The sequence below is a fragment of the Aythya ferina genome (assembly GCF_964211825.1).
Source record: "Aythya ferina genome assembly, chromosome: 7".
NCBI lineage: Eukaryota > Metazoa > Chordata > Aves > Anseriformes > Anatidae > Aythya > Aythya ferina.
The window spans coordinates 23294984-23320272 of record NC_140302.1 but is presented as its reverse complement, the minus strand read 5'-3'; the positions used below and the strand labels follow the sequence as shown (position 1 = coordinate 23320272).

At 56.4% G+C, this 25289-nt stretch overlaps 1 protein-coding gene across 2 annotated transcripts in view; it reads right to left on the bottom strand.

Moving 5' to 3' along the window:
- HPSE2 (heparanase 2 (inactive)) overlaps window positions 1-25289 on the bottom strand; it is a 97326-nt gene that overhangs the window by 2222 nt on the left and 69815 nt on the right. For both annotated transcript variants that reach the window (XM_084526597.1, XM_084526598.1), the window contains 4 exons: window positions 18461-18508; window positions 11026-11119; window positions 8690-8796; window positions 8113-8227 (listed from right to left, as the gene is read on the bottom strand). In XM_084526597.1, the coding sequence (XP_084382723.1) occupies window positions 8113-8227; window positions 8690-8796; window positions 11026-11119; window positions 18461-18508 (364 nt within the window). The remainder of the gene's footprint in view (window positions 1-8112; window positions 8228-8689; window positions 8797-11025; window positions 11120-18460; window positions 18509-25289) is intronic.

Sequence of the window (25289 nt, the reverse complement as noted above, 5' to 3'; positions counted from 1 at the left end):
AGGCATACTTGGCTTTGCCCACACCAAGAGACACCGCTGTCCTCTAAAGGAGCCTGGCTTTGGCTGGGCTGTGGGGCTCGGAGGGGAGCAGCATGGGTGCCATATCACAGTCCCATGGACCCGCACGTAGCCCAGCTGCAGACCCACACTGCACACACGTGGGACGATGATGTCTATGAAGTCCGTGCCTTCACCGAGCACACGGGTCCCCTTCTACCCCACTCTCCGTAGCCCCAGAGCTCTCCCATGCTCTCCAGCTACGTTGATGGCACGCTGACTTTGGGGACTGCTCAGGGCGCTCCATTTCCCAGAGGAATTTCTCCTCTTTTAGATCCTCCCTTGGAGTTAAGCACCCATGACCATAGCGCGGGGAAGCCAAAGCGCTCAAGAAATGGGAAACATTGAGCCCCTGCACACATGCCTTAATGATGCAGCCTTTAATTACGTCACCACATACTATTTTTTCCCGCAGGGCACGGCCTCGCTCAGCACACAGGATGGGCCCCAAGCCCCGGGGAGGGAGGCGAGGCTGTGCAGTGACGGCGGCCGCCGTCTGCAGGGCCCCCCACTCATCCGCTGCAGAAGCTGGGAGGTGTGCGGTAAATGAAGCAGGGTTGTGGGAAGGGAAGGGGCAGTCTCAGGCTGCAGTCGCTGGGGCTCTGTCCCTGCCACTGCTCCAGGCACCGCGGGTGACACCGGGGACACGGAGCCTCTGCTGTATGGTGTGCAAGCGGGGCCATGCTTCTTCCCTGGGTGCAGCCTGTGGGAGCAGCCCCAGAGTTCACCCACCTGCTGGAGCAGGCTGCTCCGTGCCAGCAGTGCCGCCTGTCCCAGCACGGGGACGTCCAAACCCACTTCCCCTTGCTGGCTCAGCTTTAGCCACAGGGCTGGAGGAAAAGCCTCCTCCTGCCCATCTCTCGCTGCTCCCGGCCAAAACCACGGGGCTTTGTGCCACACCAGCCTCGCCAGCGCTTCCTCTGCAAACCCAGGGCCCCAGGGGGGAGGTGAGGGTGTGGGCAGAGGTGAGCACATCACTTGTGCACCGAGGTTTGGTGCCTGCCAGCCTTCCCCCATGGCGGGAGGCTGCTCACCCTGCTCGGGCGTGCTGCTGGCAGGATAAGCAGCGCCTGGCGCACTGAGGGCTCCCCGGGGAGCCGTGCTGGTTAGCAGGCGTCGTTACAGATGAGTAATTACCCAGGTTTATGGCGAGGCCAAAGGTGAACACAGATCGCGGTGTTTAGCCCCACGGTCGTGAGCTGAAAATAAATGAGTTCAGCGCCCCGAGCTACCTGTTAGCTCAGGCTCTTAATTCTCCCTAGCAGCCCGGTGGGGTTTCTCGCCTCCTCTGCACATTCCCACCAGCGAGATGCTGCCTTTGCCTACAAATTATGGGGGTGACGGAGGCCACGGCCAGGGATTCAAAGTGTCTCCATGGGGACTTGGTGGCCACCCTTGAAGATTCGGGTGCAGCTGAGGAGCACGTGCAGATGCCACAAGACAGTAAGGCAGTGAGCAGCAGTGCAGGGTGAGCTGTTCTGCACAGCGTGGGATGTCTTCAAGGCAGAGGGAATTACTTTGGTGCAGCCATTGCCTGTGGGGTAAAATGCTCCCCTGAAAGATGTGGCTTAGCAGAGCCCTCGATGCCACAGCTTCCAACTGCCCTGACAGGGATGCTCAGGGCGGTGTGGGGACTGATGTGTCCCTCCAGCACCTGCACGAGGAGAGGGAGAGCAGCGATACCCTGCTCTGAAACCTATGTTTCGAGAAGGATGTGGAAATACCAAAGAGAGTTCAAAGGAGGGCCAGAAAAATGACCCAGGGGCTGGAAGAGGAGCCTTTCTCTGCAGACCCGGAGGAGCTTGAGCTATCCAGCTTGCTGCAGGGAAGCGCTGAAGACAGCTGCAGCTTTTCGCGTCATCGCAAGCCCGCTTGCAGCAGGGGCCAAAATCATGTTCCTTGCAATAAATTACCAGGAGCTGGTGACACTGAGTATTTGGATGATGAATTGCACACGCACCTAGCATGACGAACACAAAACCACTGGGCGCGGGCACTTCCCCAGCTGCTCTGGGGCCGCTCCGACCGCTTACAGGAGTGAGCCCCAATTAAAATCCCATCGGGGCTGCTGGGCACCTGCGGCTATGGCTCCTTTTCTCTCCTGTTCAAATGGTTACCAACTTGGGAAGAAGCTGGTCTTGAAGCCCATCTTGGTGGCCACCAGGGCGGCTTTTTCCCCTGCCACATGCCCTGGCAATGCTGCCACCTTGCAGTGAGCCACCAGAGCCTGGTGCAGGGAGCCCTGCATGGAACGGCAACGTCCGGAGAAGTGCTTGGCTCCAGCCAGCCCCACCACGGGGAGGACTGGGGTTTTGGAGTTGCCGAGGGCTCCTGCTGTGAGCCATTTATACAGCTGTAACGTTAGAGGAGGAATAGCAGAAAGGAATCTGGTCCGATATTAGTCCCCGGGGATCCGAGGGAGCTTTCTTGCTTTAATTACTTTGCAGACCCATTAAGCAGTGCTGCTGCTACAGCCCTCCCTGGAGCTGCAGGCGAGGAGCACCTGAACAAAGCCGCCCTGCACATCAGGAGGTCTCCTGGCCGGGACGGCTGATTTACGGGCAGGAAGGGCCGTTGTCTCACGTGGGCTGATTTGTGGGGCTCGGGCCAGCCACATCTTCTGAGTGCCACGGGGCCAGCGGAGGCCCGAGAGCTTTCCACCAGACAGAGAAAGCCCAGAGGGTCCCCCTTTATCTCTTTGCACGTTTTAATTCATTGCAGGAGCTTTTAGAAGCTTAAGCTTTTGGAAATGCGGCTGATTAGCCAGCCCTTCAGACAGACCTGCTAACCAGATCCTCCTGCCTCCAGGGCCGCTACGAGGGGTGCAGGAGCGTATCCCTGTGATCTGTCCTACAGGCAGCAAAGCAGCTTTACGGCCTGAGTGTGTCCAACTGCACACTCCACACATGTGAGAAGAGGTTGCCATAGCCTAAAAACTCGAGTCCCAGACCTGCAGCCCCTCTGCAAGCAGCAGAGGCAGCTGGACACCTGAGATGGACACTGCTGACCCCACGGTGCCCAGTCTGCCCCACATCACCGTCAGCACTCACGTTTTTCTCCTCTTCCCCTTGCTTCTTCCCTCTTCTAAACCCATCCAACCTCTTCCTCTGTCCCTCAGGCATGCTCAGGTTTCCACAGCCTGCTCCATTCCTGCACCACGATCTGCATTCTTACAGCCCAAGCAGCCTCACGGAGATAAGGGATCTGGCTTCCCGCACCTCACGGGACAGAGGAGCTCGCCCTTTCATCCCTCTGCTGAGCCTGATGGCTTGTTTTTGGCAAAAGCACCTTCCAGGGAAGCAGTGACCGTGGTTCGGGAGGCTTGGCGGGGTGGAGAAGCCGCCACTTCCCATGGAGCCCGTTCCAGCAGCTAAACATCCGCGCTGTTAACAACCCTTACTTTCAGCTTGAATTTGTCTGGCTTCGGCTTCCAACCAGTGGTTCTCATTCTTTCTTTTTCCACTAGATTAAAGGATCTTCAGCATCCAGAGCTCTCTCCCTGCGGAGGTCCTTGCATCCTGTTCAAGACGCGGCTGGTTGCTGCTCCAGCACGGCTGCGCCGATGCAGCTTTTAACATTACACATGTCCTCGGCGTGCTTCTTGGACGGTGCTTCTTGCCCAGCGCCCTTCTGCTGAGGAGCAGAGGGGAGCAGGTGGGCACCAGCTGCCCTGGCCAGGGCTGGAGCATCTCCACGGGGCAAGAGAGTTGCTGCTGTGGCTGCATTGCCCACCCTGTGTGCTTATGGGGGCTTCTTTCAGGCTGGCTCCTGTCCACCCCTGCAGACTGAGTATCTCCTAGTGGTTAGGGAAAGGAAAAGGCCACATGCTGACGTTAAGGCAAAATCCAGGCTGCGAGTGTGGCAGCCATGGGAATCACTGCTGGAAACTGATGGCACAGAAGGGAGAGACTGCCTGGGCATGGTTGAAGCAGCCCTTGGTCAACGCTGCCCTTCGTGTGCCGTCTCCTAGCAAGGCAGCTCCCTCCTGGCCAGCAGAGCATCTGGAGGAGCAGCCAGACCCCTCTTTGTCATCACCTCTCCCTAACAGGGTCCAGGCCATGGAGGCAGCAGGAAGGGAGCCGAGCTGCAGGATCAGATGTGTTGGGAACCAAATGCAAATTGTTTTGCTGTTTTCTGTTCTTCTGCTGCTCTTCACCATCACGCTACCTCCCTCTGCTCTGCTGGCAAGCGTGCACTGCCCTGGGGAGCGCCTTGCTGTCCCCACTGGTGGGTGGCACGGGGTGGCTGGGCGCACAGCATGTGCACAGAGGGGCTCCTCGCTGCACGTGTCCCACAGCCCCAGCGCCTGGGGGCCGAGCTGCAAGCAGCAGTGTGGCTTTGAAGCGTTTGAGAGTCCAAGCATACGCACTTCAGAGGCTTTTTTTTATGGCGCACGAAGAGGGAAAGGCCCCTTAACCCAATGTGACAGCGAGCAGAGAGTAAGCGCTTTAAATCTGTCTCCTTGTTTGCAGATAAAAGGAGCCTCAGAGCAGGCTCAGAGGTCCTGGAAGACTGAGTGCAGGGAGGGCGGTGATGAGCAGGGGATGCCGCAGTCCTTGGCACATGGCACAGGGCTGGAGGCAGCAGAGAGGTTCTCAGCCCCTCAGACCTGCACTGGGCAGCCCCCACCCGTGGTTTGAGAGCTCGCTGGGGATGTCTGCAGGGCACCATTTCCCCTCTGCCCATCAGAGGACCGCTCTCTGGCCGGAGCTGTGCTGGGAGAGCCCTTCCCTCGCTCGCACTCGATCTGCCTGGGGTTTCATCCCTCGGTCCCGCAGCCATAGCCCACGTCCCACACGAGGCATCTCCCGTCCCTTCCCTGTCTGCAGGCGTCGCTCGCGCGAGAGCCCGTGCTCCAGTGTGCGGGGCAGATGGGGGTGCCAGACACCCGCGCTGCAGATTTATGGCCCTGAGGAACAGCTTCCATCTGTGTGCGAGCTCCATTGGACCAGCTCCCTCTCCCCACCCTCCGTCACTCCCTGCCTTGGGACGCTGCCTTCCCCTCTGCCTGTGCAGCGCCCGGCGCCACGCGGCCCCATTCGGGCGGCCCCGAGCTGAGGGTCCTGGACCCTGGCAGCGGGGTGGCTCAGTGCTGAGCATGCAGACGGGTCAGTGCTGTGGTGTGGCTGAGTCCCACAGCCCCACAGCCAGCTGGTGGGGCTGGGAGGTGGGAGAGGGAGCATTTGCAGGACCCAGATGCTGGGTCTCCACTTTGCCCTGGGGTGGGTGCACGTGGTCATGGGGCAGTGGGGCCAGGCTGGGTGCAGGGGGAGAGGATGTGTCCCCCACAGCCCTGGCTGGGGGCTCCCTCCTGTGCTGCATGAGGCAGGAGAGGCTCTGGCCGGGGGGAGGCCAGGACCTCCAGCTGCACGGAGCAGTGCCGCCAGCCAAGGCAGCTCAGCCAACGAGCGCAGCGGGGATGTGTATGTGCTGCAGGCAGGGAGCACGGCTGGAAGCCCTGCTCCCAGCACTGGCACTGGGTCTACCACCTCAATGCCAGACAAACTGGTACAAACTCAGAGACCTCCAGGGGCCTCCACCTTCCAGGACAGACAGTAACTTTCCCATCGAGTGCCTGTGGGCTAAGCAGAGGAGGTGAAAAATCACCCGCAGCATCCCGGCCCCGGCAGGCAGAGCACTGCTCACCGCTGCGCTGCTCTCCCAAGGACGCCATCAATTCCCCCACAGCATTACCCTGTCTGCTGCTGCCACAGCTGAGCAGGCAGCCTTTGCCATCGCTTCACCCCGCCAGCCCTGGGGCCTTTCGCATGCCTCCGTATGCTGTGTATTAAGGTTACAGACAGAGAGGAAGCTTTAGCATCTACCTAAGGCGGGAGAGCCAAGTGTCGCACCATCTACAGTCTTTGGGAGAAGGTCTGAGAGGGGCCATGTTATTGGGAGATGTAAGTCAGGATTTCAGCTTTGGCCTTCCCGTGGGGCTGGAATCGCTGTGGCCCTACCCAGAAACATGCCCCAACTTCTCCACACATAGCTATAACCTCACAGCACTTCTCCCTGTGCATTAAGGGAACAGGAATCAGCAGTAAGGATGGGTAAAAAAGAGGGGGGTGCTACATGGAGGAGCATCTAAAAGGGTGTTTAACATGCTCTAACAACCCAAAGAGAGAGCTTGCACTTACCTGGGGGGACTTTGCAATGGAATAAATGCTTTGCATCATTCAGGACTGTTTCAGAGTGATATTAGACAGGGGGAAGCATTATGCACAGTGTGCCTAAAAAGAGCATACAGCCACTAAATGCCAGACAGGCTTTTCAAACTCACTGCCCTGTGAAGGGTGAATGTCAGTGGGCTGCTGCCCTCGCTCCCTCCACTCTCTGCTCCCACACACGTTTGGATGGGTTTAGGTGCGTGCAGACAGCCTTACATATGGGACAGGGGCTCTGTGTGAAGGGCTTCTCAAGCACGTGCCACGCAGTCAAGCCCTGATTATTTTACGGCTGGCTGCCCCAGTCGCTCAAGAAGAAAAAGCTCTCCAATAGCTGAACAAATTCCCTCAGAAATAACAAGGCATTAAAGCACTTGAGATCAGCCGCATTAAGGTCAGCAGAAGCATTCACATTCCCCAGGCTGATCTCATCCGTGCCCTGTCCAGGCACTTCGTGCCAGCCTGTTTCTCCTGTTCAGTACCCCAATAGTCCCAAGAGAAGCCCATTGGAGAGGGTGGATGGGCACCCGGGGTGACCTGCATCCTGAAGCTCCACTGCCCTTCTCTCAGCAGCCAGCTAACTCACACCCAGCCTGCTGCTGGAAAAGCCTTTGTCCCGGCCGCTGACGGGCAGATTGGGTTTCAGAGCCCGGTGACCCCGCACAGGTACATCCAGCCGCTTTCATCCCGCTGATAGCTCCCACGGGAAAATTGCAGCCGCTGCGCCTCGGTGCAGGTCACGGTCTGGTCTCGCTGGGCTTTTTTCATGTCTGCAGCTTTGAAGCCCAGCACCAATTTGCACCTGCTCGTGGCTCTTTTGAAGCATGGGAAGGGGCCTGGGGAGCAACACTGGCACTTGTACAAGATCACGGTGCTGCGAGGTGGGAAGAGGATCTGCTCTGAAGCATGTGGGGGAGTGAGGAAGCGGCTGTGAGGGATGTTTAATTTATTGGGAAAACTACCTTTAAAACAACAGCACGATCTACTCTCAATACCTTCATTGTCTTTGCCAGCCCGGGGTTTATTCCCTGAACTCCTCCCCTGGCGCTGCCCTGCAGCAACCCCATAAATTCCTTCCCGGGGCGTGCAGAGCACCCAGCCGCCCTGCCAGCTTCTCCGCTTACAAGGTGGGGGATTTACTAGACCAAAGGGGGGGAAAAAAAAAGGAAAAAACAAAAAACAGATGAAAAGGAAACCTGCTGCTTTTAAAAGGCTTTTGCATATGCTTTCTTTATTAGCACCCTCTGCATGGGAAGCCCCAGCTGCCCAGGAGTTTTTGAAGATCGAGGGATGCTGCAGGGCACTGCTGAGAGCTGCTGCCCCGTGTGAAGCCATGCGTGCCCTTCAGCTCAGTTTCAGAGCCCTGCAGTGGGGGCTGAGGCTCCAACCCTGCTGTCCCCAGGCCAGCAATGGGGCTGGCACTGATCCTGCCACGTGCACCTGCCTGGGGCTGTCTCTCAGCCCGTCCCCGTTGTGCCCTGCTCCTTGTCTCCCATCCTAACTGGTGCCACCACGGTGTCACCATCCTCCCTGCCACAATCCCGAGCCCTGGGCACTGGATGAAGTTCCAGGCACAGTGGCAACGCTCCCCCATCTGCCTCCAACATGCTGCGCTTGACATTAACTAATGCCTCCTATTAACACTGAAGGGAACGGATCTGGAAAAATTCATTTGCGAGCCGAGTTCAAACAGGCCACAAGCAGAGGTGGATCCTCAGCTGTGCCCTGGATCTCTCTGTGGTGAAGCCAGGCATCTGCGAGAGGGGTCAGGGACAAAGGCAACACATTGCTCTTTGCGCAGGGAAGAGAAAAACCAGATTCCCCCCCCCAAAAAAAAGACCATCAAGGAGAAGGGTGCATCTTTGCAAGCGCCCCCGGGCAGACCTACCGGCAGGGGGTTGAAGTTCTGGTCCACCAGGTGGTTGTGGCCGTGGTCGAGGAAGGAGTGCCGCACCACCACGTCGATGCCCTGGCTGGCCAGCAAGCCCAGCGTGTTCAGCCACCTGCAACCGGGGGGAGCAGGGAAAATGGTTTCCAGACCAGAGCCTGCACCCTGTGCTCTGGAGAGATGCAAATGCCCAGGGAGCAAAGGAGGGAGTGAACACATGCAAGGACATGAGGCTGCAGAGTGGGAAGAAGACAGGGGTGCTCCTGAGCTGGCCGAGGGTGGCAAGGCCATGGGGTGCAAGCCCCGGATTTGGGGAGCTCAGGTCACAGCCTCCCCTTCCCTCCCACACCCTGTGGGCACATTGGGGGTACTGTCGTGGGGTCCCCGGCAGCCCCCTCTCCCACAGAACAGCGGGGCAGACAGGTCGTAGGGATGCTACAGAGAAAAGAGCAGCACCCAGGCTGCTGCTGGGGCACGAAGCAGCGTGCAGGGGGGCTCTGGGCACAGGGCTGACCCCCCGGCTGCAGCACCCACCCAGGTGGCAGCGCCCTGGTGCTGGGGAGCGGGCGGTACTCACAGGAACCCAGCCGCGTAGGAGTCGGAGAGGTTGTTCATGCCGCCGGCCGAGGTAGCACCAATGCCTTCCAGCCAGATCTTCTTGCCCGGCGTGTAGGTGTTCACGACCTGTGCAAGAGACAAAGGCAAGCACAAGACCTCACTCCCGTGCCCTGGGGAGGGCAGGGTTTGCTGTCTCCAGCACAGGAGGGCTATGTCCAAGGTGGGGACTGTGTGTTGGCACACTGGCAGCGTGTGATGGGAGGGGATGTGGCTGCCAGCATGGGAGCACCCACACCCTCTGCAGCATGGGACATGGCACCACAGCCAAGCACGAAAGCACCAAGGGCTCAAGAATCATGGGCAAGTGCTGGAGCCCCTTGAAGGCATGGTGGGAACTACAGTGGCTGTCCCCAAGCATGGCAGCACCACGGCTAAGCAGGGACCACTTCACCACCTGCGGGGTCCCTGGCACAGCCGGGATGTCCATGTCCAGGCACGCTGCCACCCCTCAGAGCCCCAGCGAGATGCTGGGCACAACGACACAGCGCAGGTGGCAGGAGCTGCCCTCTCCCAGCCCGAGCAACCTGCGGCACCACGCGACAAACCCTCTCCTCTCTGACAACCCCGCTTCTCCAGGCCGGGCCACGAGCTCCCGCAGCCAGATGTCTGCAAGCCCCACGGCCCGAGGAGCGCGCTGCGCAGCCTGACGGATCCTGCCCCATTAGTGAGGAGCGCTGGAATGTGCTGGATGGACTGGGATCCCTCAAAGCTGTTAAATACGCCAGCTCTGGGCTGCCTCCCACTCACAGCCTGCGAGAGTCGACATCCCTGACTGAAGCCCCAGAGGTGTTGGCATCCTGCCTGTAATTATCTAAGCCCGCCACCTTCCCCAGTCAGAGAGGAAGCAATAAAACAGGGAAGTGGACAAGCCCAGCTGCTCTAATCAGCCCCGGCAGGATGCACGGACTCAAAGCCAAGCTGGAGGCTATTAGCACCCAGCGCTGTGCTTTCGCTCAGCCACACTGGCATTCCCGAGAGAGCCCTTCCCTCTCCCAGACCCGATGGCGGGCAGCTCCTCGCTGCTGTGGGCTGGGGGCTGGATGGGGACCAGGGACCCCCAGAGCTTGTGCCCCATCCTGCCGGGCTGTCACCACCCAGCTGCCCATGAATGCATCCTGGCTGTCTCCTGCCCTTCTCCATGGTGGCCCCATAGCCAATATGGGACACGTGCCACTGGTTCCATGCGGGAGCAGGGTGGGGTGATGCCCCGTGCTCGCCCCCATGCCCATCCCGTGCTTGTGGGGGGATCTCCCGCATGCCGCGCTGATTCCCAGCTTGTGCTGGAGGACTCGGCAAGCAGCTCCTCTCCCCCAGTTTTGCTGTGCCGACCATCACATCCCCTTTCCCGGGGCCTCTTCGAGTTGTTTACTCATCCTATGGTCTCTCCCTGCAGGAATTACAGCAGCGTGGTGACTGGTATGGGATGAAAACCTAGACAAGACAAGCGGACGGACATGTCCCCTAGTCCTTAATCACCTCCCCAGTTAATACGTGTTCCTCATTAGCTACCGGACTGGCAGCTGTGCTGGCGAGGCCACAGCCCTGGTGCCTACAGCAGACAAAGCAGGGACCCCTCGAAGCCCCCGTCCCATGCACAGGGGCTGCAGCCGGAGCCATCCCTGGCCGGCGGGGACGGGAAGGCTCGCTGCGCGCTGCGCTAGCCAGGGCTGCGGGCTGCGACACAGCAACAGCTGGGTTTTATAACACAGTCAAAACACGATCATTGGGGGAAAAAAACAGTTGTTCATAGTGACCGTGATTCTCTGCTAGCGAACATCGCCCTGGAATTGCAGCAGTCACAGCGTCGCAAGCAGTGCTTTATGCACGGGCAGAGAGCAGGGATCAGGACGAGTCCTCTCCTGAGCCACTGCCCTGCAGGCAAGGCTGTGGTCATCATCTGGCTGATTTGGTTCCTCCTGGTCCTCTCCTCTTCCTGGGGAGCATGGTTTGGAGGATACTCACTCTATATGCTGCTCCCTTTTTGGGTGGAAGACTCCAGAGAGTGGACTGCTTTAGAAAGGCTTTGCACAGCAGCGCCTGCCCACATGTCCAGCCCTCATCCTGGCACACCTTCCCTCCTGACGCCCTACACATCCTGCTCAGGGCCAGCAGTGGTGCTGCCCCATCTCCCCTCCCATCCCTGGGCACTCCTGTTGGCTGCCCCCGTCCTTCCCCACGAGCACCTGGGTGCTGCGCCAGCCCCATGGGGCCCCGAGCGGTGCCAGGCTGGGGTGCTGAGCTGCAGCACCGTGAGCACGTGGCCTCTCGCCGTGCAGACCCTTTGCACTCACGCACTTTCTGGATTTTCCTGATCTGGTCGGACAGCGTGTCTAGCAGGCGCGTTTTCAGGAAGTCGGTCACTTTGGCCACCCGACCATCGATGTAGTAACTGGAAGGAAAAAAAGAAGGCGAGAGTCAGACCACTGGCAGGAGCTCTGCCCCAGCCCACACTCTCCTGTCCTGCGCCAAAAAGCCTTTTTCCCTCAAGGAGAGACCCTGCCTGTACCCTTTGTCTGTGGCTGTGTCTAGCAGATACTTTTGGTTTCTGGAGTGGTGTGAGGCGGCTGCACCCTGCATACAGAGTATTACATGCTGCAGAAACCACGGCAAGTTTTGCTTATCTATTGCTGGTGAAAGAGTGATGCTGGGAGCAGAATGCAAAGGGACAGGAGCAAAACACCAATGGTTTTGCAGCACCTTCTGCACTGAGAGCCCACAGAAGGGGACTCAGACACAATGCCTGTGATAGCACACCTAGGATGCACCTAGGAGCTCCTGGGCTCCCCTCTGCAGGATTGGTGCTCTGTCCCCTGCTCCTCCAGCAGCAGCTACACCCAGAAGAGCACTGACAGCACCCAGGGCTGCTGAAGGACCAGCACCCTCCCCCCTGCTTCCAAAGGCACGTGCACAAGGGGGGCAGCCTCCTTGTTACCAGGAAGATTGCTTTTACGGGATGTCAAAAGGGAGATACACATCTAATGGCTTAAATGAAGGGCCCCTTAGGCGATCACTACATAGACACCAAGGAGAAGGATCCCTAACAGCAAAACACTCTCTGAGACTCACTGGAAAAAGGAAGATCAGGGCACCCTGGGAGGAGATGGAGACATTGCTCCTGGAGACCATCAGACTGCGCTCCCTTCTGCTCTGAGCACCAGCACCCTCCTGGCTAAGCCCTGCCAGTGTTTCTGAGCAAGGACTGGTGACGTTGGGGTCCACAGGGTTGGGATCCAGGGCACCAGTGCAAACCCTGCTCCCAGTACTTTCCTCATTCTCCATCCCAGCACAGCCCACAGCCGTGTGCCCCTCTGCAGAAAGGCAGCGTCCTGCCCTGCATCCCCCCTGCAGATGCTGCAGGGAAGTCCTGCTCCTGCAGGGATCCCTGCTGGCCTGGAAATGGCACAGAGCACTTCCTATCCAGCGGGCTGGTTCCTGCTCTCCATGTGCTTGCTTACATAAAACACGGCTCTAGTGCTGCCAATCATAATCTGAATCAGCTGTCTCCAAGTGTGGGAGGAAGGCTTTGAAATGCCTCAGTGCTGGCTCCTGGCTCCGGGATATAAGGTGAAGCAGGCTGCCCTGGGGTGCAAACGTCCCTTGTTTGGAGGCTCCTGGATGAATGTCCAGGGCTGGCACCTCTGTTGCCACACAAGGAGCAGTGGCACCCCTTGCAGCTGTCCCAGGGGCTGCTGGTGACACCAGGACACCTGCTGCAGTGTGCACTGACATACCCCAGCGACAGCCCTTTGGCTGATAAATGGTTTTTGCAAGAGCAGCTCTGTGAACTTCCTCCCCCCAGATCCGCAGTGTGCAGCAGCGAGCCCCGGCGCACGTCGGAGCCGTGCCGGGTGACGCAGGAGCAGGGGGATAACAGTGGCTGGGGGGGGCTAGTGTTAATCTGAGTTATGTGGGTCCTTCACCCCTTGCACAGCACCTCAGCAAGGAGGTGATGGAGCAAAAACCTTACAGCACCTGTACCTGCCCCCATGGGTGTTTTCAGGGCACGCTGGGGAGCGGTAGGGGGGTTTGCCATGGGCTGCCCTACCGCCCTTGGCACTGGAGCTGGAAAAATGGCAAAGAGGTTTCCTCAGGGCTCAGAGCTTGGAGATAAACACAGAAGAGTGCAGCTGGGCTTTTTGGTAACACATCTTGTGGGTGACGCTGCTGCAGACAGGTGGGTACGTACTGCATGCTGCCCTCAGTGTCCTGGGGTCTGAAGAAAGGCAGATTCCCCTTTCAGGAGGTGCCTGCTCCTTCACAGGGTGATTCCCATGTGACAAGCATCTCACCCACAGTGAGACCCTTGTGAACACTGGACAGCCTGGTGCTGAACGTTGCTGTCTCTCTAGGATCAGGACTAGCAGAGACGAGAGGCAGCAGCAATGTCTCCTTGCAGAGACGCTGTCAGCAAACCCCTCTCTACGCGGGTGCAGGAAGGTGAGGGCAGGAGCCCCCCCAAAGGATGCTGCAGCCTAAATCAGCCTCAGCCTGAGCACACGGCACACGTGCAACATGCACGAAAGCTCAGAGAGGATTCTTGCTTCTCACTGCTCCAACCCAGTGATAGGTAACAGGGTAAGCTTGGAGCTGTGCAGGGCTGCAGGGAGAGAGCAGCCAGCACTGGCCAGCCCAGAGCAGGAACGAATTACAGCTCAGCTTGCAGATGCCCTAAACACCAAAGGTCTGCTCTGCAAATCCTCTCCCAGGTGCGTGGTTCCAGCTGTGTCCCGCAGTGAAAGTCAGGATCGTGCCAGCCAGACCCCGGCTTCACCCCAGAGTTTTGTATCAGGGGGAAATAGGGAAGAAAATTTTGGCACATCTGTGCTGACTGCAAGGGCAGAGATTATCTCCGGGTGGGGGGCTTGGGAAGCGCTTGCCATCGCTCACCGAGCTGCTGACTGCCGAGAGGACAGCGGGTCTGAGCAGCAGGCAGCCAGGGGGCTTACAGAGATCACTTTTTAAGACAAAATTACAAAGCAGTGGACTCTGGGGATGGCAGATGTTTGGATTTTACTACAGCACTTAAGAACTGAACAGAAACGATTTTTTGGACTGCTGTGGACAAAAAAAAACACGCATCACCTGGGCTGAAAACTGGCTGCAGGGCTGTAAAAGGGAGGTTGTGTGAAGTGGGAGAGGATGGAGTTTGTGAGACCTCAGCCCGTGGGCTCAGCTTGTAAAACCAACGCAATCTCAGAGCCCAGAAGAGACCCTCAGAAACCAAAGGCAAGCTGGCACCCTCTGGTTGGATCCTCCTCCAGCAAGGTGTGCTCTCACCTACAGCTCTGCTGCCAGCAGGAGACAAGATCTCAGCTTTAACCTTTAAGACCTGGGGCAGAGTTACTCACAGTTATTTCACACCTGCATTAACCAGCCAGAGAAATTGGGGTTGGTGCGGGGATGAAAAGCAGAAATCAACCTGCTTTGATCCCAGGAAACCTTGCTAACAGCTCGCCCCTCGGGGCAGCAAGGAGGGCAGCACCGTGGCTTTGGGTTTTTACATGGAGCTTGGAGACAGTCCCAGGATTTCTCTGAGATCGCCAGAGACCTCTTGCAGATCTGCCTTGCAAGTTTTGGGACAACAACAAGTCCTTTCAACACCTCCAAACTGGTTAGGAGGAAAAGTGGCACCAGTTGCACAAACTCTGTGAGAGGAGAGGTGTGGGTGTCTGTGCTGCTTTGGTACCAGGGAAGTACACTGATGACAGGGGGGTCATCTGCAGCTGTAGGCTTAGTGGCACGTTAGTGCATTTCCTTTAGAGAACCTCAGCTGTCAGCTAGGGCAGCACAGAAATCTGCACAGAACGCAAACAAGCGACAGATCCTCAAAGCAGAAGAAGCGAGCGTTAGGCGTGGATGATTCCCAAGAGCACAGGCTGCAGCTTTTCTGATATTCACAATGACTCAGTGCACTTGACTTACAACAAAACAAAACAAAAAACCCCAAACAGCCACGACGCTCCAACCTTCGAAACCGCCAGCAGCAGCTGCAGAGCCCCGGCGCTGCCGAGCACGTCCCCGGGCAGCAGCAGCAGAAACAGCACCATGCACAGGCAGGGGCAGAGGCAGCGCCAGGGCTGCAGCCCCCCTGCTGAGGTCTGAGGCCAAAGGAGATGCATGGTCAGGTCCCCCCCCAGAGCAGCACGGGGTCTGTGGAGGCTCAGGGAGAAGCAGAACAGCTCCAGCCCAGGCTGATGGATGGGTTCTGGGTATGACATGGCACCGGTGCTGGCCCTGAAGGATGCACGGGCACAGAGCACATGGTTTCTCCTGGTACAGGGAGCACTAGGTAGTACGACTGCACTCAGGGCTGGCTCAGTGTGTCCCCAGTTCGATGCTCCATCCCTGCAGACAGGCTATCTACCTATCTGCAGGAATACAAGGGCCAGCTAAGGAAAAGAGGGATGGAACAAATAAAGTCTGGATGAGACATATCTCTGAGGAAGGGCCACGTGCAGCCTCCTTGGGTGTCCCAGGGATCGGTGTGCTGTACAGAGCCGAGCCCATTGCAGAGCAAGGGGTACCCCACTGCTGGAAAACCCCCTTCAGATATACCACAGGAACCCAGGAGGGGCTCAGCACAGTGTGCTGGGGGAGGCCCCACTGTATCGCCCCGGAGGCAGACACAGCATCGTGGGCAGGACCCAGCCATGGGGTGAGCCATGGCCTGTGCCAGCACCCCGTGCCTGGCCCTAAAACCTGGCTGCAGCCACAGCCTGGGAGCAAAGAAAAGGCAGCAGCCCACCAAAAAGCACTGCAGGGAGCACAATGGGGCACGGCTGAGCTGGAGGTGCCCCAGTGCTGGAGAGGGGCTGGCAGCACGCCCCTGCCCTGCCACCCCTGCGCCTCCTGCCACCCCTGCAATGCTTTTCTGGAAGGATCCACAGCTTTCTGCTGGCACCACAAGCACCGAACCATACTTAATGAAGGCAGTGCACTGGCTCCTGGGCAGCTGGTTTCATTTACCTCCCTTTTCATTTTAAAGAGAAACCTTTGCCCCTATTATCTGACCTCTTCTTCTGTTGCAGCTAATTACATTAAAGCCCACTTCCCAAAGCTCAGGAATTTCCGGATCTACTTTGTTGCCTGCCGCTACGGGGAGAGTCTGCTCGGAATTAGGGCCTGCCAGGGACACGAGCGGGGCCAACCCGGCTGTCAGCATCACACCCGGCTGCCACCAGACCGGGACACCTCTGCTGACACGGGTGGCCCCGTCCCTGAGCATCTCCCCAAAGAGGGGCACGGGTCCTGCCACCGCTGCCGCCTCAGGAGCATCTCTGCCTGAATATTCCATGTATCAAGGCCAGAAGGGATGTCATCCAAACCCAACCCAATTAAAGCATTTTAAGTAGCATCCCACGCATGTCTGTGTGCTTGGCACCCCTGCTTTGCCATACAACGTGGGTGACTTTCCATCCTGGAAGATAGCATGGTATTCTCCAAAGATCTAAAGGGACAGCTGTCCACTGGCTTTGAAGACGTGAGCATTTACCTTCCCCACAATTAATGGGGATTTGAGTGCTGCACAAAGGGAATTTGCCCATTAAATTAGCTGAACTTGGAGCCCTGCACAGCACTTGAGATGGAAAACCAGCCGCGCAGCCACGCACAGGAATGGACCCAAGGCACGGCTGCAGGTTAAGGAGGCAATGAATCTTGAACGTGTGCAGGAACACTGAGCTCTGGAGCAGAGCCAAGAGGAGATACAGCTTTGGGAAGGTTTCTGAGCGGTGGAAACGTGCTTCCAGAGGCAGAGGGGGTCTGCAATAAACCGAGCATTTACTCCTAACCAAACATAAACTAAATTGCACGAGAAACGCCAAAACTCTCCGAGCCACTGTCAGTCCCACCTGCCACACCCTCTGCTAGTGGAAATTCCCTGAGCATTTCTAAGCCATTCACACATCCCTCTCCAGCAACACATTACTTCTGAAGAGGGAGGCACACATGCTGAGTTACATATGTAAGTGAAACCATACTAAGAAAGGCTGGCAAGTCTGCTTATTTACACCCAGTGTCACTTCTCTGTCAGATGTATTTCAAGAAGAGGGAACAGTCGTGTGTTTTCGCACAGATGATAGGGATCCCTGCAACATATTCCCCACTCAATTCCCTCTCTGGATGGAGCACAACCTTTTCAAAGGAATAACAGATTTGACAAATTTATTACCAATATCCCGGGAGGACGCTAGGGTTTGGAACAGAAAGGCTCGTGCTTGCAGTTAGACAGCAGTTCAGTTTCCTGCTAATAATTTTCTTCTTGGATACAAAGGACCTTGTTTTGTTTTGTTTTGCTGTTTGGAGCAGAGGGATGAGACACTGTTTTGACATTTACTCATAAACAGTACAGAAGCCCAGATTGGAGCCGTGGCCATTGCCAGTCCTCACAAAAGCATACGGGTGCAACCCTCCCGAGCTGGAAACCCGGGCCGGGGGAGAAGCAGCTCCCGTGCTTGGGTGGAAGCTTTAAGCATGCCATGTCCTGGCTGCTCTGCCTGCCTGCAGGGGCTGTGCCATCCGCCCTGCCTGCTGCACCTTGCCCTGCTCCTGCCAGGAAGGGTTTGCAAGGCGTCGTGCGGGCAGTTCCCTGCACGCCGGGCTGCAGTTCCCCTGCGCGAAGGCTGGACGTTTGTTCCTGCAGCTCATCCAAGGGCTTGGCCCAGCCATCAAGCCCCGTTTCAGCAAGCGAATTCCTGGACTAAGTAAATGCGATCAGCACATCGTGTAATCATGAAAAGCAAACTCCCAGCTGAGACATAGATCATCATTGCACAGCGTGAGCCTGTAAGTAACACAAATCCTGCTCCAAGCGCTCTGCTACCCCGCTGCCCCGCTCGCACCGAGCTGCTGCTGCTGCAGGGAAGCCGCACGGCACAGCGCCGCAGCCCCAGCTCCCCGAGGAACGGCACCTGCCGGGTGCCAGCCGGCTCCACGGCCATAAACCACTCTCAGACACAGACGTTGCTTTTGCAGGAGGCTCCCAGGCTCACGCAATGGCACAGAGACCCCGGGTGTGCTCACAAGGTATCCTTGTGTCTTAAAAGCCTCCGAGCTCTTTTCTGCAGGTCTCCAGATGGGTTTGTGAGAGCAAGTGGGATCTGCAGGAGTGGAGCAGATGCCTTTGCACCCTGGCCAGGGAGCCCTGAATTGCCATGCTGCTCTGCTCCAGCAACCCCCTGAGTACCCCCAGAGTGCTGGCTGCTGAGGACCCACCCGGGAACTGAGACCCCAGCTCCTGTGCCCAAAGTACCAGAGCAAATACAATTTTTTAGGAAACAAAGGGTCTCACCCTGTCCTCTGCTTCCAAAGGAGAGTGCCCCCAGCTTAGCTTTGGGCCAGTGGTCATGGGGAGGAAGGAAAAGGGCTCCCAGGCAGTCCCCTGGATCCACCACATGCGTCTTTCCCCTCCCTCTCCTCCCCACCCCGTCCAGCACCCCAAGCTGTGGATGCAGCGCTCTGCAGCAGGGCTTGGTTTCCTGCGGGCAGGTGGTTTTGGCCTCTGCCTCATGCACAGTGGTAGAGGTGGACACATCCCCCACTCTGTTCACTCCAGAGGCCCCAGAAGGAGGGGCAGTGCCTCCGTTTCCTATTTAAAGGCAGTGCAAGCACAGCAGAGGTGGCTCCCATTATCTGCCCCCTTCCCCACCCAGCCAGCCCATTAGTTCTGCCCTGGACGTGGTCAGATCGCTGCGGTTAGTGCAGGAAAGCAGGAGGAATGGTGAATACCTACTGTTGCCAGGTAACAGCATCCACCGTGCTGCCAGCCACTTTCATGAACCTGTGGGAAACAGAGGAAGAAAGGAAATAAGCCCAGTGTTGTTACAGGCGTCCATAAGCACGGGGGCAATGCGAAAACAGCTGATGCCCATCCTACACCACAGGATCCCAGAGATGGTCACCATGCTCATGGTGTGGTCAGATCCTTTCCGATGAGATCTGTGCATCCTTTAACTGAAAGAATAAATCATATTTAATTCAAATGTTTGTAGTGAGCACAGCACTGTTTTGGGGCAGGTGGGGATCTCTCTGAAGACAGCAGCAGTTAGGGACAAGGTCTTGGGTATGTAGTTAGTTCTATGAAAGCAACAGCTTTCAACACTGATTAGAGAAAAAGCTTTAACTGCCCACCTTAGAAAGAGACACTTCTTCACCCAACATGTATTTAAGGTGAGGGACCACTTCCTGGACTCAAGCCGGGACAGGGAAAATTAGTGGGATTAAAATCCAGCAAAGCTATTAGATGCAAAGGTGCCACCCCCAGCTCGGGAAGCCCCTGAGCATTGGAGGATGGGAGGAAAGGCTGGACAAGCACTGCTACATGCTGGCCTTGTTCTGGTGCTCTTTCCTGGGCTCCATTTTTTAGAGAACAGGGGATTCAGCCATCAGTTTGGCCAAGAGAACCTGATGATGCTCTTTGGTGCACGGAGATCCAGGAGCTGCTCCAGGGAAAGGAGCTGCGAGTCCTACAGCCCCCCCAGGACTGCAACGAGGGTGGGAGGGAAAGGGGAAGGTTTGTGGGGAGAGGGGAGACCTCTGATCAGAGCAGCTGGCGAGGCAGGGAACAGCAGCAAGCTTTGCAGCACACGAGCCTCTAATCAGGTCTGAAACAAGAGCAGCAACTTCAGCCTAAATATAGCTCGGAAACAATCATTCCGACTTTAAATTAATGACGATGGTCAATTACAGGCTGGGACAAAAGGGCAGCTGGACCCTGTGAAGCATAAGAGGACACTGGCAGAGGCAGAGGTAATAAATCCCTGTGGACAGGAGGGAAGAGACACAATTAGAAATGGAAAAACAATAACACGCTGTAATAGCACTGATGTGCTGCTGCTCCCGCTGCCCAGCAGGGCGGGGGCTGTCAATTCCCAGGGTTGCTCCTCAGCGCTGCTTCATGTCTCTCCCAGGGCCTGGTTGGAGTGGTGGCACTGGGGACATCTCCCCCCCGGCTGCACAGGGATTGAGCACAAAGCATGAATTCTGTGCTGCATGCACAGGGTGTCTGGCTTAAGGGGAATAGGAGCACCCATCTCCATGGAGGTGCCCCTGAGGCTGCTCTTCTGCAAAACTCACCCCTTGCACACCCACCACACCGGACTTTGTGCAGGGACTGAAAGCAAAGCAACCCCCCAACAACAGCCAGCACCCCTGGAGCAGAAGCATTGCTTCTGCCTGCCCCATCTCCCAGGGAAAATAATTGACTTCTTGTTAATAAGCTCCTGGGAAAATTTTGTTCTAGGACACAAGCAGCATTCTGCAGACCAAAGACTTCGAAGAAAAGGTCCTGGATTGCTCAGTTTTCCTCTCCTGTCTCCATAAGAGTGAAACAAAATGAATATTTCTAGTCATTTTCAAATCTTAACATAAAGGATGCATATCTAGCTCAAATTTTTATTTCTGATTTTTTTTTCTTTCTTTCTTGTTTCTTTTTTCTGCCTTTATATTGAGATTTTCACAGAAAGAAGATCAAAATGTCCTGCTAAAGCTTTGGGCCCTGCCTTAATGATGGAGTTGTGCCTGGGGCATCCCAGATAACTTGGGTGTTGGCCTCTACCCTCCAAAGGGAACCGGGATCAGCTCAACAGCCAACAAGCTGTACTGCTGGGGCTGGAGATGAAAGCCTGGGGCAGGTGGAGACCAAGTGATGCACAGGTACTTGATTATCTGCAGCTCAGGAATACAGATGTTAGTAATCCCTTTATTCCTCTAGCACCTGTACTGCTCGAGCCATGGATTTTGAGGCCAGTGAAGCTCCGTACAGCCCTGCAGTCCGACCAGTGCTGGCACACGTCTGCCTGGGATTTCCTGGAGCGCACGATGCGCACATGTGCAGCACCACGCAGGCAGAGCGGTCCAGAGGCTTCCGGCATGGATCAGCTCCCCTGCACATGTGCCGCCCAGATGCTCCGTGCCGGTGCAGTAAATCTGCCATCCTCCCGAGCCTGGGCTCTGCGAGCACCGACCGACGCCACGGTGCACGTGCAGAGAGTCACCCCTAGGAGCAGAGGGACAAGCGTGGGGTGGCCGACCCCAGATACTGCGATGTGGTTGGGCTTCCACACAGCAGAAATCCGAACAAGTTTCAGCATCCTCAAAATCTGGTGGGGCTCGGATCTGACACCCAGAGCAGCTGGAAGCCCAGAAAGGAACTGCTGGTGTGACACAGGGCAGCACCCTGAGGACAGGGCAGGAGGGCTGCTGCTCTGCCTCTGCCCCCAAACCTCTGTGCTGTGAAACCTCACCTCGTGTCTGACCTCTTAGAGCACCTCCCCAGGCATCTCACAACCCTCATCTGAGCATGGGCACGTCTCGGGAATACATCTCTTGTCCTGATCCAGTGCTCGCCAGTCCCCGAGCACCCACTGCAACCTTAAGCAAATTGCTCCCATGGTTAATTAGCCTCCAAGTGTGTTATTCCTCATCTGAATGTGTCTGGCTTCAGCCTCCAGCCACTGGAACTTCCTAGGCTTATTCCTGATACATTAAAGAGCCATCTGCGTTTGGAAATCTCTTTCCCATGAAGGTAATTGCAGATTGTCAACCTTGACATAAAAAAAAAAAATAATAAAAAAGTGATCCTGTAACAGAGAATACAGCTGCAGGAGGCAGACAAATCACCACCTCGCAGCCCCCAGGTGGTTCAGCATGTCCCGGCTCCCGGGGCTGGACATAAGAAACGTGGCTTATTGCATCTCTTACTCCTTGGAGTACTGTGAAAGCAAACTGTGCCAGGGCTTTGACACCAGAAGAGCAGCTCTGGAAAATGGGGCCAGCGTCAGGCCCTGGAGTGGAGCACGCTCCCATCTGCACTGATTTTTCTGCCTTGCCACCCTTCTGGTAAACCCAACAGGGCCAGCACCCATTCTCTGGCTCCAGCACTAACTGCTGGAGCAGCCTCTGCCCATACAGCTGTGTCCTCTTTGCCATCCTAAGGCCTGCCTGACTATGGGTCTCTAGCCCAAATTTTCACCCAATAAGCTGAACAAATTGAGACCTGAGGGTGGCTGCTATAAAACAAACAGAATAATCAGGTACACCTTTATCTGCTGACTGTGATGGGGAAAAAAAAAAAAAAAAACCACATAGTACAAGGTTTCCAGAAGCACAAATACCTGCAGCAGCACTCAGAGATCCCAGCTGCTGCAAGGACTTTGACCTGCATGCCAGGCTTCGGACCAGACTTCCCTCTGGGGAGCAGAGCCCACTGGGGACTATGTAAAAACTTGCTGTGATATCACATTCTCTTTCTGCTCAGCACCACCTTTCTGCAACCAGCAGGATCTGCCTCAGGGCTGGCCAAGCCTTCTGGCAGAAAGAGCTTTGGTGCTGGCTGCACCACCCAGCTGTGCGATCTGCTCCCCAGGGCTCCTGGGGCTGCATCGCACCACACCACTGGCACGTATCCCCACCATCAGTTTGTCCAGTCCCTTTCTGATCTCACACTGATGACAACTCCTGCAATGCCATGCGCGCTGTGTCACAAAGCCTTCCAAAGCTTCCTTCCAACCCGCTGCCTGAATTGTAGGAGAAAGCACAGCCCACTCAATCTCCTCTCACGTGGCGGACGTCACACACCTCCGCACACCCTTGGCTCCTCTCTGCTGCCTTTCTGGTTCTATTACATCTTTTCTGAGATTGAATGACCGAGATTGTAGATAGCAGCCAGGATGAAGGTACGCCATGTATCTATGCAGCGGTATCATCTCATTTATGTCTTTTCCTACCAGCTCGTTCTCCCTATACAGGTGACAGCGATTTTGGCTTGCCAGCCAGATCAAATTTCAGTCACAGAAATTGCCTTGAATCTTTTCCCCTGAAAAAGCAACAGCTAGATCCTTTGCTTATATCTCAGATCTTCATTCCTGCTGTAAAACCAGCTGCAAAATGCCTCATCACGTCCCTCATGTCTCAGTTCAGTGTATTTATGAATGCCTTCATTCACAAGCTTAACACTACCCAAATTTGAGTTTACACTGCAGTGTCCTTCCCTTTGTATCATTAATTCCTGTCCTGTGGCTTGCTTTTTTTTTGCAAAAAATTCCTGCTCTCGACCTGTTCAATATCCTGGTACAGCCTGTGCCACAAGCCTAGCTGTAGTTTGGAAAAGGGTGAAGCTGCGGTGCTTATGTGGCAGAGAGGGCAGAAGCCCTTGTCAGCAAGAGGACAGGCCAAATACCTGTGTTTCTTCCTGAAACCCACTATCTGTGGATGCATGGAGCAGGACTGAGGGTGGGGAGGTGTGTCCCACAGCCACGTGCTGTGTTCCCGTGCCCCATAACCCACCAGGCACCCCACCACCAGCAGCATCTTTCTTTGAGGGCAATGGAAAATCCTCCCACAGGGGCCACATTGCTCAAAGAGGCTGGCCTCAGGCATCAGGAGACAAGATGCCAGCAGTCTCCTGCCACTGCACCTCTAGCCACGGCAGAGGTCACAAGTCAAAGCCTGTGAGTGTCCAGTGGAGACTAGGCTCCTCCAGCCGAGGAACAATAAATGACAAGACCCCCAGCCGTATCTGTCCAGACACGTCAGCCTGAGATCTGTACCAAATGTCGTGAGCTTTAACACATGTCAGCATCTCTTCTTCCTAATAGCTCTCCCTCGTGTTTCTGCTCTTCCAGCACTGAAATTGTGATTAAGTGATGCATTAACCTTTGTGTCTGATTCCTGATCTGCTGTTAAAATCTATGTTAATTCCTTAAAATCCCACTTTTTTTTTTTTTTTCAAACTCTGAGCAGTTCTGGGATGCCTGTACCTACAGACCCTGTAGGTAGCTAAGGTGGTCTGCTCTCCGACAGCTCAGGCTGCATGAATGGTCTAATTAACACCTCATCAAACTCAACCGTGAGCTGGGTCTGGACAAATTCCCCCTTGCACCTGCACACTCAGAGGACACGGTGCCTACCCTCCTGTGCAGCAGGGCCACAGCAGTGCTCTGGCACTGCAGAGCCTGTCCCTGTGGCAGCGATTTGGGGCTGGTCTGGAGGATGGGGCAGCCCGCGGTGGCACTGGCACTATAGTTGGCACTGTGGCCACGCTGAGCCAATGCCCTGGACAGGGTGGTGCAGGAGCTCCACAGGAAAAAAGGGAAATGTAATTTTATGTGGTGCTTGGCAGTGAGACTTTTCTCTGGGTGCTTCAGCACTTCAGGTAGTTCTGGAGGCTTTCCCTGGAGAACATCTTCTGTGTTCTACTGCTGGCAGCCGTTCCCTGGCTCTCTCTGAGCTCTCCCTTCCCAGTTCAGCTCACTTCCACCCCACCAAAATTCACTCCTGCACTTTGTGTAACAGGGCACTGCTTGCCTAGCAAGCCAGCCGCCCATCCTGTCTTCTGCACGGGGGTGTCTCATCTCCAGCCTTAGTGCTCACATCACAATCTTCGATCTGGCTTCTCTCTTCCTAGCTGGTTCACTTCTGCTGTTGACCACATTTTAAAAATAAAATACCTAAATTCCTAAATTCCTCCTCCTCTCTCCTGTCTGCTGGCTTTTTGGGCTCCCCCAGGAGCACGCCTTGGCTGTGCCAGCTCCAGGTACAGGCTGTCACGTCCCAGCTCTGTGCAGTTCCTGCAGCAGGCAGGCAGCTCTCGGTAGCACAAACCCAGAGTACTGAAGAGACCTTGGGGAGCTGCTAGGAGCAAAGCTCAGGCTCTCAAGCAGCTTAGGCACTGGGTTTTATTTGTCTGTCTTATTGTAACTCTGGTTCTGAATACTGCAAATGAATGTTTAACCCTGTGTCATCATTTAATTTGACATTTAATTAAGGCCATGGAGGCACATGCTGCTTGCCACAGGGACACGAGGATGTCCCACAGGGGAGAGAAGCACTGAGCAATGGGAACCAGTGTCACCCTGGCAGGCAGGGATGGCAGTGGGGTAGTAGCATGCAGCTCAGAGGACGGGTGTGCTCCTTACAGCTCTTTTAGACAAGTGTGGGGGTCTGGAGAGCCCCCTCCACCCGGCTCACACCCTACTTCTCACGCACCTCCTTCCCTTCCATCCGAGGCTGGGTTGCTTCTGTCCTTCCCACCCCATGGCACACCACAGCCCCGCTCCTGGGTCACTTCCCCTTCTCGGAGAGCTGCTTGGCTCTCATCCCCGTTGTTTCCCTTCCTCAGCCTGCTCCTGGCGCTAATAGGCTTCCTGCTGCTCGAGGCTGCTCCAGCTCTTCGCAGCGCCCTGAGCTAACCCTCGGGGCTGCAGCCAGCAGTGTGCCCGTGTGGCATCAGCGTGGCCAGGGCCGTGGTGCCGGAGCTGCTGTCAGCACGAGGGATGCTGGCGTCACAGCTGGGCCAACCAGCGTCAGGGGCTCCTCGTGCTGCTGCAGCAGAGCTGAGAATCTGGCCCTCGCTCCCTGCCTGCCTCGCCGGGGACCGCATCAGTGTGCTGCTTATTGTTTCTGCCAGATCATTCATGCAGATGTTAATGAATGCGAGACCCAGCTTTGCTCCCAGCAGAGCCCCTTCCACACCTCCCCCTGCCCAGCCCTCTGCGCTGGAGTTTCTGTTTACAGTCCTGCAGGGAATTTCCCCTCTGCTGGATGGTCTTCGAGCCCCCACG